At 42.7% G+C, this 12,885-nt stretch overlaps 1 protein-coding gene across 1 annotated transcript in view; it reads left to right on the forward strand.

Annotated features, from left to right (window-relative positions):
• ASAP3 (ArfGAP with SH3 domain, ankyrin repeat and PH domain 3) overlaps nucleotides 1-8,942 on the forward strand; it is a 329,849-nt gene extending 320,907 nt beyond the window's left edge. The window contains exons 24-26 of the mRNA XM_078682583.1: nucleotides 1,394-1,547; nucleotides 5,496-5,624; nucleotides 5,812-8,942. Coding sequence (XP_078538709.1) covers nucleotides 1,394-1,547; nucleotides 5,496-5,624; nucleotides 5,812-5,886 — 358 coding nt within the window. The 3' untranslated portion in view covers nucleotides 5,887-8,942. The remainder of the gene's footprint in view (nucleotides 1-1,393; nucleotides 1,548-5,495; nucleotides 5,625-5,811) is intronic.
• Nucleotides 8,943-12,885: the final 3,943 nt, after the last annotated feature.

Consider the following 12,885-nt stretch of genomic DNA (forward strand, 5'->3'; position numbering starts at 1 on the left):
AAATCTGGAAACAGTCTGGCTTTGTTGCCATAGTGCAAAATAAAAAACACAACACAGTATTCATAGTTTCTACAGTAGATGATCTGTGCCGTGCTGGTCTCTGATTAGTATCCCATTCGTATAACCTGTAATTTAGTTAAGGACCACGTGAGGGTGATGGAGCTACCACAAATAGGGATAATCTAAAAGAGATGCACTTAAATATGTTTCATTCTGCAACCATTGTTCCTTCTGGTGCTGGTGACCTATGCCTCTCCCAAGGGATCCTCAGTACCAGGTACCCACAGAGGTGGCAGGATTTCGGTGGAGCACTTGGATTTGAGAACCCCAAAACCAATATGTTAAACCAGGGCTCGAAGGCTTTAAGTTTACTCACTGTGAAGGCGCCACTCCTGTTGGGCAGCAAAGGCCTAAAAAGTCATTTAAAGTATGGCTGACAGTTTTTCAGGTCAGCCATCTCCTCTGCCATCCCCTCCAGGAGAGCACTCACCATACTTAAAGATTCCCACCTCCCAGACAGGGATCTGTCTCTGTTCAGTAATGCCGGCACTGTGGTGGTTCCATTGAAGACAGTGTGCCTTTAATGAGAGAACGAAATATTGATATGCCCAGTAGTTTCCTCAAGAATAAACTCTCAAAGCGGTAAAGGTTTCTGGAAAATCAAACATCTATGACCCCAATATGCAGGGAGTATTTTCAGGCCATTGAGTGATTACCCTGTCTGGAGTACTGTGTGTCCCATCTCAAATAGACTGCTAATATGACCTGATTGCTCTCTGGCGAATCGGCAGTTAGGTCATAGGATTCCAACCACAAAACCAGTGGAGGCTCCACAGTCTCTAAAGAGTGGGGGAACTGTGAGACTGATGGGGTGGGATCACCTGTCTATTCCCAGTAGTCTGTACTCTCCTTAAAGATTTAAATGACCCCCTTACTCTTTTCATTAATTAAGACTTTCTCCATGTGCTACAAATGTTTTTGATCACTTAAGTGTGCTTAAGCAATGTGGTTTCCCGAAAATCTTTCATAGAAGCACATTTTGCCTAGGGCCTACTGGATTCTCCTTTATGTATGCATCCGTAGACGTGCGCATCTTTCTCTCTCCCTCTGTCCCATACTATAAAGCCCTCTAAATTATATCCTTCTCCAACAGTTTCCATTTTTCATCTTCCCCCACAAAATTGTAATCAACTTCACTCACCAAGCTTTAATCAACTACGCCCCTTGTCTTCTTCCGCAATGTGTACATTCCAAGAGTTGTTCAAATTCCCGACACTCCTTCGAGTGTACTGTTGGACCTCCGAGCCCTTATTCCCTTTGCCACCTTATTCCCTCTTTTGCCTTTGAAAATACTTTGTTCCCCACTGACTATGTTTTTCCTTCTCCCTTTCAGTTCCGATGGCATCAAGTCATATCGCAGAACCAGTTCGAAGACTTCCAACTCCAGCCTTTCACCTCAGAGCCCGGGGAGCAGCGAAGATGTGCCCTTGGCTAGGATGCCAGCTCCAGCCTCCAGTGTGCCACTCTTTCCAAGGAAACTTGTGCCGGTAAAAACATTTGCCTGGGGCTGTTAGTGAGGTGTAATTATTATTTGATTATACCCAACAGGGTGTCCTGGTGCCAGGAGCAAAGAACTTCCTGGAAACAGAAGGAAGTGACTAGCCAGGTTTTTGGATTTCCTGAAAGAGGTCAGGTCATGTAAGTTTTTGAGAGAAAGGGGGAGTTGGTTCCAAAGTTTTGCAGCAGAAAATGAGGATGCAAATCCTTCCATTCTCTTTTTGTTGTATATGTGGAGCTAAAGCCATAATGTTGAGAACAATCTTAATGATCTTGAAGAGAGATAGTGCTGGAATGTTCTTCATTGGCATTGAGGACTTATAGAAAACAAAATGTAAAAAACAAACTGCCAGCATTTTCAAACTAAACATTTTTTTTTTAATCAAGGGACTTTATTTTCTCCATTGACCTGCAATGAAGTAAAGGCAATTTTAGGCAGGAGACTGCTAAAATAGAGTCCTTTTTGGCTTACAAATTCAGGAGTCTCCCGCTTGAATCGGGGCATTTGGCCTGTATTCTTGAACTGGCAGCGTTTAATGATGGGTATCCATGGCATGGATTTGAGATGAGCAGATATAGATACTCTGGCTGGGAGGATGAGCTCCTACCTGGTAGAGGCATTTTGGACAGTGTGCAACCGATGCAAAAGATAAGCAAGTAGACCCAAATATATTGAATTCATGTAGTCCAGCCATGAGGTGATAAGGGCTTGGATTGAGGTTTTCTGGGCTTAAGGAGGCAAGAGAGGGACTATTTTTCTAAGCATTCTCAGAGGATTACAGCAGGTACCTTCCATCTAGGTAATTTGTATGGAGAAACAACATTTTTGTTAAAATACTTTGACCCTAAATTCCTCACTTATGTGGAGGGCTCAGGGGATTGTTGAGCTCAGAGGACCACCACTCTGAGGTCTAGATGTCAGTTTGAATCCCAAAGATGAGGATTCTTGATTTCTCTTTTCTAAATTTCAAGCAACTAGTGTTCATCCATTTGGCCACAGTGCAGAAGCATGAGTGAACATTGACCTTCGTAGTTTCAGAGGAATCCAATATAAATAAAATAATCTGGAAATCGGCTTATGATAAGTGAGAACCAAACCAATGAAGAGGGGGACATGTGGATGGTTAAAAGTGTAGGCCTCAAGGAAGAGTATTGTTGGCCTCTACAAGACAGCGGCAGGCATTGAAGGAATACCGAGGCATGTGGATGGATTGAGAGCAGCTAGCTTAAAAAGCCCTGGTCGGGGAAAGGGCCTTGATACATATTCCTAAGGAAAAGAGTCAGTGAATCAGGGTGGAATGAGACACCGTGTCAAATGCTGCTGTCAAATCTTGAAGATTAGTGCTATAACTTACCTTTTGTTGAACAGCACTCGAAGATCGTTGATAATGGTGACTGAGCTAACTCGATGCTGTTGAAGGAGAGGAAGCCTGCTTGTGAGCTGTTGACAAGATAATCGGTTTCTTAGTAGCATTTGATGCATAATTGGCTTCTTAGTAGCACTTGATGCATTTTTCATTAATCTTGGCATGGATTGAGAGAAGCTATATTGTATGTAAGTTAGTCAAGACTATGGGGTCTGCCATGAGGAGGGGGGTATCACATGTTCATGTTTCCAGTTAAGAGGGACTGTAGGAATCTGGATAGAAAAATTACAGATCTTTACCATTCATAAGAATGTGAAGAGAAGGCTGGGCATATGTGTTTTCTTTGCACAGTACAAGGACCATGGCTCAGATACCTGTTGGCCTAGAATCTGACAGTTTGGGAGGCAAAGGTTTGTAGGGATATCAAAGTTGGTACACTAAGGAGTTTGGTAAACATCTAAAGACTGCTCCTCTAAGGGTTGAGACTTCCAGCCATTATGAAGGCTCTCCATGCATGTATACGAAACTGGCCAATGAGTTTGTTAATCCCGACATGTTGGACAGCTCTCCATGTTTTGCGTAATGCCAATGAGTTGTCATTCCTCCATGAAAAGGTGTTGTACCTTTAGGAGTAAGTATCACATGGTTATATAGTTATCCTAATGGAATGGTGTATCCTGCAATGGGTGGGGTACTCCCCAGCCCCTGTACCGGGCAGCTCTTCATATGTTGTCCTAGTCAATAGTGTCATGGCTGTCTGCATCTTCAGTTGTCATTCTACTCAAGGCTGTTTGAGTCAATTAATTAGTATAATTTTCCCCATATTTAAAAAAGGCAACAGGGGAGGGGCAAAATGCTACCATCCCATATCCCTTCTAGAGTCATCAATAAAGATTATGGGGCGAATAGTCCTTAGAAGATTGGAGACATGGGCCTATGATGGTAACATCTTGAAAGAATCCCAATATGGCTTTAGGGGGGAGACGGGGACAGTAGAGCAGTGCATAAATCTGAACTTGATCATTGGTAAATAAACACTGGCCAAGGAAGTACACATCCATACACATCGCACACCTTAGTTTAGCCTTTGATTGTGTTAATCACTCTAAATTGTGGGAAGCAATGATTTATATGGACGCCCCAGATGACATTGTGTCATTTTATCACGACTTCATGCAAGACTGCCATCTAGAGTAAGGTATGGGAGGAAAGGAGAGTGCACCCCAAGTTTTAAGGTGTCCAGGCGAATAAGGCAGGGCTGTGTTATTGCACCCCTCTTCTTCTCTTTATACATTAATGGGATTGACAAAACCCTCCCATGAATTGAACACTGATGCCCCAAAAAAGGCTCTCGTCCAACCCCGCTGCTCCTGTATGCAGACAACGAAGTCTTAATATCTGGAACTGCAAACTGACTACAACTGGTCGAAGCTTTTGTCTCATACATGGAGCAAAAAGGCCTAAAGTTAAATCTTACTAAAACATTTGTGATGTTCTGCGTACGGGGTAGGGCTAAGAAAAAGACACTGTATGAAGGAACATTAGCTGACAGAAGTCCAATGGTTCTCGTATTTAGGCATTTTATTCTCCTTTAATACTAATTGGGGTCCCCATATAGACCAGTTAAAACATAAACTTATCAAAACTATGGAGGCTGTTATCAGATTTTTGTAATAAGAAAGGCAGTAGACTTATTTGCAGTAAATGACTATCAGTAGCAACCTATGGCTCTGTAGGGTGGGGTACCGACAGTGCAAATATATTACAATCCTGTGAAAATTATTTTTTCTGCCGTATGCTGGCTGTACCAAGGTCTACATCTGTATATCTCCTACATAAAGAACTGGATGCATCGTATGTTGCCGACCTATTATAAACAAGAGCTTTATGCTCTTGGCATAACATCTGGTGCAAGGAAGGAACAAAGTTCACCAGGGACATAATTAAGGACTGCTTAGCACTGAGACTTTTCAATAAAATCCCATGCCTAGTATATATTGATAAGCTGTTGATATATGGCTAGTATAAAGCTGTCTGATCTACCTTAATATCTTGTTAAAGTTACAAATACCCATGACATATTTTACCTGACAAGGTTATGTTTGGGCACTGTCCATAAACTGGTGGCTTTTCCAAAGCATGAAAGATGGCAAAAAAAGGTTTACAGATGCCCATGTGATGGGAAAACTACCCAGTCCATGATTCACTTTATGCTGTTCTGCAAGTTCTATCGAGATACAAGGAGAATATTTTTACAGCAAATCTTTATGGCATAGAAACTTTTCTTTTATAAGGATGCCATGACTTTTATGTATAACCTCAATAATGAATTAGTATGCCGAGCTATTGCTGGATATATAGCCTGGCTATAAACAAAGGAAATCATTTGCATTTTTAGATAACCTAGTCTATGTAGGCTGATAATAATTTTTTCAATGTAAGGAAACAGGATGATTTTTATTCGTATTTTATGCACTTTTATGGATCGATAAAAATATTCCTAATAAAGGTATTATGATGATTAATCAATTGATGCTTAGTTTTGAATTTAACTTGATCCTTTATCCACAGAGAAAGGGGATTCCTCGGCAGAAACGAGCAAAGGCTGTTGTGGACTGCAAGCTGGGCAAGGTCGGTGAGCTGAAGTTCTCTAAAGGTGATGTGATTGTGGTGACATCTGATGAGGACTTCAATTGCTGGGTGAGACCCTAAGCTTACTTTCTGGGGACATCTTTATGGTTTGAATACTGCTGGTTGGAAACATCTTCTGTTCACCTGTGACCTGTATCTCAGGTGTTGAGGAGGAGGGATAAATATACAGAGGGATGCAGGGTAAGCTTTTCATTACTGTTAACACTCTTCTCCAATCACGTTTCTTTTGTTCTAGGTGGGATATGTGGAAGGCAATGGATCCAGGATGGGCACTTTCCTTGCTAGCTCGGTTCAACCTTTGCAAGATTGATTGCTGTGTCCATGTGTACTTAGAACTGGAAGAGAAACAACATGCTTCTCCAAAGCAACGTCTTGTACTAGGCAATGATGCCACAGAAAGCAGGATGACCCATTCAATGCCTCTGCGTTGACTCGGTGCTAAGAGATCCAAGGAAGAAAGGGAAGAACCACAAACAATGACCATTGTTGATAATGTACCACCAAGGACTTGGAAATACTTGGACTCACTTGCTGTTTGTGACTGTTTCAATGAAGCAAGGAAGGCTGCCTCTGGCTTTGCACTGCCCAGAGGGAATTTGCAAGCAGGATTGTTATTGGTTCTTGGTGGAAAGGTGATACCTTTTGGAGAACAAACAATGATGGCGTTGTAAACCCCAAGAGACATTTGAAAGGATGGTTACAAAAAGCATCAAAATGTTGCCTAATTTCTCATCATGGTGTTAGTTTGTTTTGGTGAATACCACAATATTTAAAGATGTGTCCTTCCCTTTGAGCTAGGTGCTGGCCCTTTCTAAATATAACCCACCTGCTTTACAGTTTTTGCAGTGAGGTGTGTAGAATGCAAGGCAGCCCTTCCGCCAATGGGATTGCATTTCAGTGGCTGCCATGGGCTATCTTCCAGTGTGTTTGGACATTCACCACAGAACAAGATAGATCTCCAGCAAAAGAGCCAGCTCGTCCTGGACTGAGACTGAAGTTTGCACAAGTAAGGAAGGCCTTAATTTGATACCGAGGTGGCCTCAGTGGTCTCCTGGACACATGTCTGCTGACCGGGATGTGAGATGCTGACCAGCCAGGCGTACTGTCCTTCAGTCGGAAATGCTACCACCTAGGATGCCAGACTGCCCTCCATTTTGTGATACTGTTTTCCTATTTGCGAGATTGCACCCCAGGGTTTGGAACTGCCGCCCAGAGTGGGAAATTGTTCTCTGAGGTGTGAGAGTGTTATCATTTTGGCTAGATTTTCTGTTGCACCAAATTGACCTATAAGGAAAAATACTGCAATTAGAAAGTGTGATTGGCCACTGGTAAGCCCTACTTCTTGCAAGGAGTGAAAACCTCCTACATGCAGTGCAAGCTCCTAGGGTGAGCAATGCATGAGCCAGTGGTACAAGCCAGTATTCATGTGAATATGTATGGCATCTATGTATGTTCTTTTTTGCCTACATAGCAGACCTTTACACAGAGCTATGGTACCCTATTTGGCATTCAGAAAGCTCATTTTGTAATGTGGATTAGGAAGAGAACAGACAAATCTCCCCACCATAGCCACCTTCAAATATGGTAGCATAAAACCCACCTTTTAGCATTGCTTATCAGTGTTGGTTATACTGGCTATTTGAGAAGAAGTCTACTCTAGCAAATAAAATGCTGCATTTTCAATGTTTTAGAAAGTAACTGTAACTTTTGTATCCTCTCTAGTACACTTTTAACGCTTCCTACTGCACTTCTGGCAGTGACTTTAAAAAAAAATCATATGAGCTACCTCTGGTGTCTGTGGCAGTGGACATACTTGGAAGATTTTAAAAACCTAAAAGTCCAATGTTGCTCTGTCTGTTTTTTTCTGGAAATTAATAGGACTTCTTTTTACCTTTTTAAAAGTTGCTTTTTCCTCCCAAGCTAGTTTCCTGATGCCTTGGTGATTACTTAGTTGCTGGACGCTGTTGTGTGGGAATTGTGTAATTTCTGCACACAAAGCGTGATTTTCTATTCTAGTTGCATCATGTGGTTTCCTATTGCATGCCCAGATCATAGCGTAGTAGGGTCTCCGGCTTCTACTCAATGGGTATGTGATTCTGGTGTACATGCTTTGTGCCTTTCACCACTAACAACTTGAAATAATGGCCAATATATCCTTCCATTCCAAATTGGAAAATGACTAGTAAGGGTACATTTTTAAACGATTTGTAGAGTAGAGTTAAACAAGGGGCACACTAGAGTAGCAATATTTGGCTATTTTTTTCAACATGGTCAGTATTTTTTATTAGAGGAAAAGTTGTGTCTAATGGAATTTCAAATCCTGTTACTATTGTTGTTGTTCTCAAGTTGGTTACTGTCCTTTTCATGCACATTCTGACAGGCAGTAGCACTTTTGTTTTGGTGAATAATTCAATGAGTTGGAAATGGGGTCCTTTGGAACTTAGAGCTCACCTTCGCTGCATATATCCACAATACCCCAGGAGACAAACAGCAAATAGATTCATTCACAATCTCACATTTTATCCAGAATTGGCGCCTAATGTTTTCTTGACTTTTTTTTTTTAATCGTGCTTACAAAGTGATATTTTAACTGAAAGCAGAACAATCTACATATTCACCCATGTGGGTGGCAGGGTACAATGGTAGCTAGACATTTCGCTGCATATAAAGATTACATATTCTGTTATCTTTCTGTCTACTAAGTAAGGGATCTTTCAAGTCAATGTTTCGTCGTTTGCCGAAGACAACTTGGTTTGACAAATACCTCCAGCGTGAGGATAAATAGCAAAGTAAAGACATAAGCAGTCTCAGATGTTCAGTTACAAATACTTTGCCCCTCAGACAATCCAATTGGAGTTCTGAGTTTTAATGGGTCAGGGAAACAAATGTAAAGAAAAAGAGGTACTTTTACAAGAGACAAGTGTTGGCAGGGACCTGCAAAATCCCTTAATCGAAGGGAGGCAATGTTCAATTTTCAGTCATTAATAGAAGTAAACAAAAAAACTATAAAAATGCTATGCTGAAAACAAATATTTCAGTGAATATACATTTCAACTGTTTGCTTTCCTGCAAATAGACTCAGCTACTCTTTCTCAGATTATAACTGGAACAGATTAAGTGAATAATAAAGCCAGACAAACAAAAATGTATCCATCCCACCCAGTGGGTAAGGAGGAATTACTGAGCAATATAATTGCTAGCCCTCAATCGCGTCTATACAGATGTCACACATCTGGGATCCACAGGTGGACTCATGTTCATAGGAATTCAAAAGATGAACTGGGGCCAGACCCGCTGCTCCTTCATGGAACTTAGGTGTAAAATGTTAATTTTCACAATTTAAAATAAAAAATATGTACAGTCAAACGTGTCCAAGAATTTGTTTGACATAAACCTTCATATATTCCTCTTCTGTCATCTTTCTCTCTTTTCTCTCACTCACTTCCTTTTCCTCATGCTGTGAGAATTATTCAGAGATTCACAATGAAGAGCGCTGTAACATAACCTTTACTTAAATTTTCACATTGTATGAACAATTTACATGAATACCCATTGAATAATGTTTAGTAGCATATGACTGTTTGGATCACAGAATGTCAGTCTATTTCTCTTTAAATATTCAGCTGTTCTGATGGATACTTCTACCTGCGGATTCCTTACCTCTAGAATAATCCGAGGTCTCAAACTGACCATTATGGGGGAATGGCTTTATAGCGACACCAGAAGTGGTCTCAGAAGCCATATAGGGGCCATTGCAGCCTAACATTAGTTTCCTTTTTTCCCTGCCTTCGATGCAGATCCGGAGCTCACGCTCTGAGTTTTTCCTCTCAGAAATTGTATTTATGCAGTACAATGTCTTCACCGAAGAAATCCATGTTCAAACCCTGTAAGAACTGTAAGGGCCCGATGGCGATTACTTTTCCCCATTCCATCTGCCTCTAGTACTTCAGCTAAGACCATGACTCCCATACCTGCGACTCCTGCTGAAGCATGCACCATTAGAGAGTAGAATTTAAAATACTTTGGAGTCTAAGACAGGGAGGAAAAGCATAGTGTGCAACGTTCATGACCTCGCTCTAGTTCGCCCTCCGTATACTTCAAAAGGAAAGTAAAAGGAACACAAGAAGCATCACAGCAAGCGAAAGGCAAGTTGAGATACCTTCAGACTCCCATAGCATCTTTATCTTCAGAACCGGAGTTGGTGGTCATGGAGCCAGTCGATGCGCCTCGGAGTGGGCCCACTCTGGTGACTTCAGTGGACGCAGCCAAAACCCACCTCAACTTCCATCAATGCTGCTCTCATCCTTTTGGAAACATTTGCCAGGGCCGTCACAACCTGAGTTTCCGATGCTGGCTCCACCCTTCCTTGAATTTCAAGCTCTGGGCTTGGAACTGGCGACATTTTTTAACGCCATGTGCTCAATCTTTGTGAGAGCATCAGTGCCATCCGGCACACCTTTTGGTCCCATGGCTTCTCATGACAACCTCAATGTTGATACCTATGGCTCTGATGGTGCTTGATACCATTCCACCTGGTCTGACGCCGACTCCACATTTATTTGACTTGGTGAACCACTACTCAATGCCTCAACTTACTATTCATTGAATGGTGGCACCTTTTAGTACACTATAGGCACCACTTCCATCTCTGCCACTGGCACCTGACCACAAAGTCGTGCCACAGAACAGGTCATGGAGTGAGACCAAAAGGCTGGTTGAGGAATATACAGGAGCTGCATGCATGACCTGTTTGGCACAGAGTCCGATCTCCTCGATCCTTATCTATAAAGGAGTGATAATAGTGACGAAGGGGAAGAATAACATGGCCTTTCATCAGCTAGCGCCTTGACACTTCCCCTGAATTTGATAGGGAATTTCCAACTGGACCACTCACACCAGAAGGAATCCCATTTTCTGCTGTTGTGAAAAAGGATGCTGAGGTCTTACATTTACAACTACCAACAGCTGAGGTTAAGATCAATTTTGTCACCGAGGTCCTCTTGCCAACAGCACCCACTGTGGAACCCCTCCTGTCCTTAAATTCTCATTGTAGATCCTGTCCTGGCACAAACTATCTTCCACCACTGCAGTTAACAGGCTGGTGGCACGCTGTTATCATCTGGCTCTAGGTAAACCACCCTTAACGTGAAAGCCTTGTCATCCAGTCACTCTGCTCATCAGGACAATTGATGGGAACCTTTCCAACAGTCCCCTCAGACGGCTAGTTGAAACACCTGGAAGTTTGGGTAAAGAAGGCATTCTCATTGGAAAGTATGGCTCTGAAGTTCATTAACACTACCGGTCTCCTTGCACACTATACCCACGCCTTATGGGGTTGGGCTTAATTGGTGGTTCCCTATGTGCCGGAGGATATGAGGGGCCATTTCCAAGAGGTGATTCAGGATGGGCACAATGCCTCCAGACATATTATTACATCAGGACTGGACACTGTTGACTCATTGGCCCTGGCTATGGGCACTTCAATCACTATCTAGAAGCATGTCTGGGTCAGCTCATTACATGTTTCCCCTGACATCCAGGCAAATTAGACAGAGTTGCAGTTCGATGGAGCTACTTGTTTGCAGACAAGGCTGCCTCAGCATTAGAGAGGTTCAAGGCTAGCAAGGGTATAGAGCTTGCTCCTTGGGACAACAGTTTGACCCTCTCAAGAGATTATCACCAATATGTGTTTTGAGGCACCTCAAAGGGATTGTATTTTTGCCATCTGCAACGATAGTAGCCTCAAACCCCGCAGCAACCAAATCCATTGGTCAGACATGGCATAGGCAAAGCCAGAGGAAAGGGATGTGGATCCACCCTACATCCCTCCTCCTCTTCCCCTGCACCACCAGGCAAGCAGCCCTATATCTCTTCCTGAAGCCCATTAGGAGCCTGTAGGCGGCCTAGTGTCCTTCTGTCTCCCGGCCTCGTATGTCATTATTTCATACCAGTGGGTCTTTCAAATAGTGGAAATGGGCTATACCTTTCCCTTTCCCCAGGTCCCGCACTCCATTGCTCCCCCATCACTCTTCCATCCCTCCGGACCACCTAGCCATATTGCAACAGGAGGTAGCAACAAACCTATTAAAAGGAGCAGTGGAGTAAGTCCCAAACCAGGAAAAGGGTAATGGATTTTACTTGTGTTACTTCCTGGTGCTCAAGGATGGTGGTCTGTGTCCGATCCTCGATTATAGAACTCTGAACTTCTACATCACAAAGTAGAAGTTTAAGATGCTGACTCTTTAACAAGTGTTGCTGGTGCTGGGTTGTGTCCGTTGACTTACATGATAAGTATTTTTACATCCCCATCTTTTTTTTTTATTTAAATATATCTCTTTATTGGTTTTACATATATGCATACATGTGGGGATAACAGTGGCACAACTACCTGTGCAGCACCAACATTTTAGCAACTGCTATTCTACCCATAGTGTACAAGCGAAGGGTCTAATAAAATTGCACCGACTGCCTAGTGCTAGACATCACCTTAGTCAAATTCCCCTGTATTAGGTCCCTGTCAGCGTGGTAAACATTGACCCCTCAGGTATTTAAATGTGTCATATCTCCATTCAAGTCCATAGTGTGTTGCCCCTACATACTCATTATCAGTTAGGGGCTTAAATGAAAGCAAGCATGTTTTGGCTTTATTGAGTCTAAACCCAGACATTTCACCAAATTCCTCTAGTGAAGCCAGAATGGAGGGAAGGGTCTGTTGTGTATTAGGCAGATAAAAGAGCTTGCTATTCGCGTACAGGGTGATGGTGCCCCAAGTTCCATTGTTTGGTTTTTACGCACTCCGGGCCCCTGAGGCTAAATAGAGCTGCAATGACTTCCATGGTAAGTGTAAATATCAAGGTCATCAGTGGGCATGCCTGCCCAGTGCCCCCGACATATTGGTAATGATTCAGAGACTTCTCTACCTGTGCTCAGCCTCGCAGTTGGGGCAAAGTGTAAGAGGCCTATCCATCCTCTAATCTCTGTTCCGAACCCCATTCTCTCCAGCACCCATCAGGTACTGTCACCGTAACAAAGGATTTCTCATTGTCTAGGGATATTGCCAATGTGGGTATTTAATCTTCTGGCACCGTCCCCATTATAGAAAACGACTACCTAAGGTTGAGGAAAGTGTTACTCTCTGTTACCAATGCATTCTGGTCTGGATGCACCAGTTTGGTGATTATGGTGGTCAATCTATTGGCTATCACCTTGCAAGTATTTTGCAGTCATTGTTAAGTAATGAGAAGGGCCAGTTGGAGCACACACCCATAGGTTCGCAACCTGGCAGAGGGAGGCCAACTATCAATGCCGG

Source organism: Lissotriton helveticus, chromosome 3_1, assembly GCF_964261635.1.
Source record: "Lissotriton helveticus chromosome 3_1, aLisHel1.1, whole genome shotgun sequence".
Classification (NCBI taxonomy): Eukaryota; Metazoa; Chordata; class Amphibia; order Caudata; family Salamandridae; genus Lissotriton; species Lissotriton helveticus.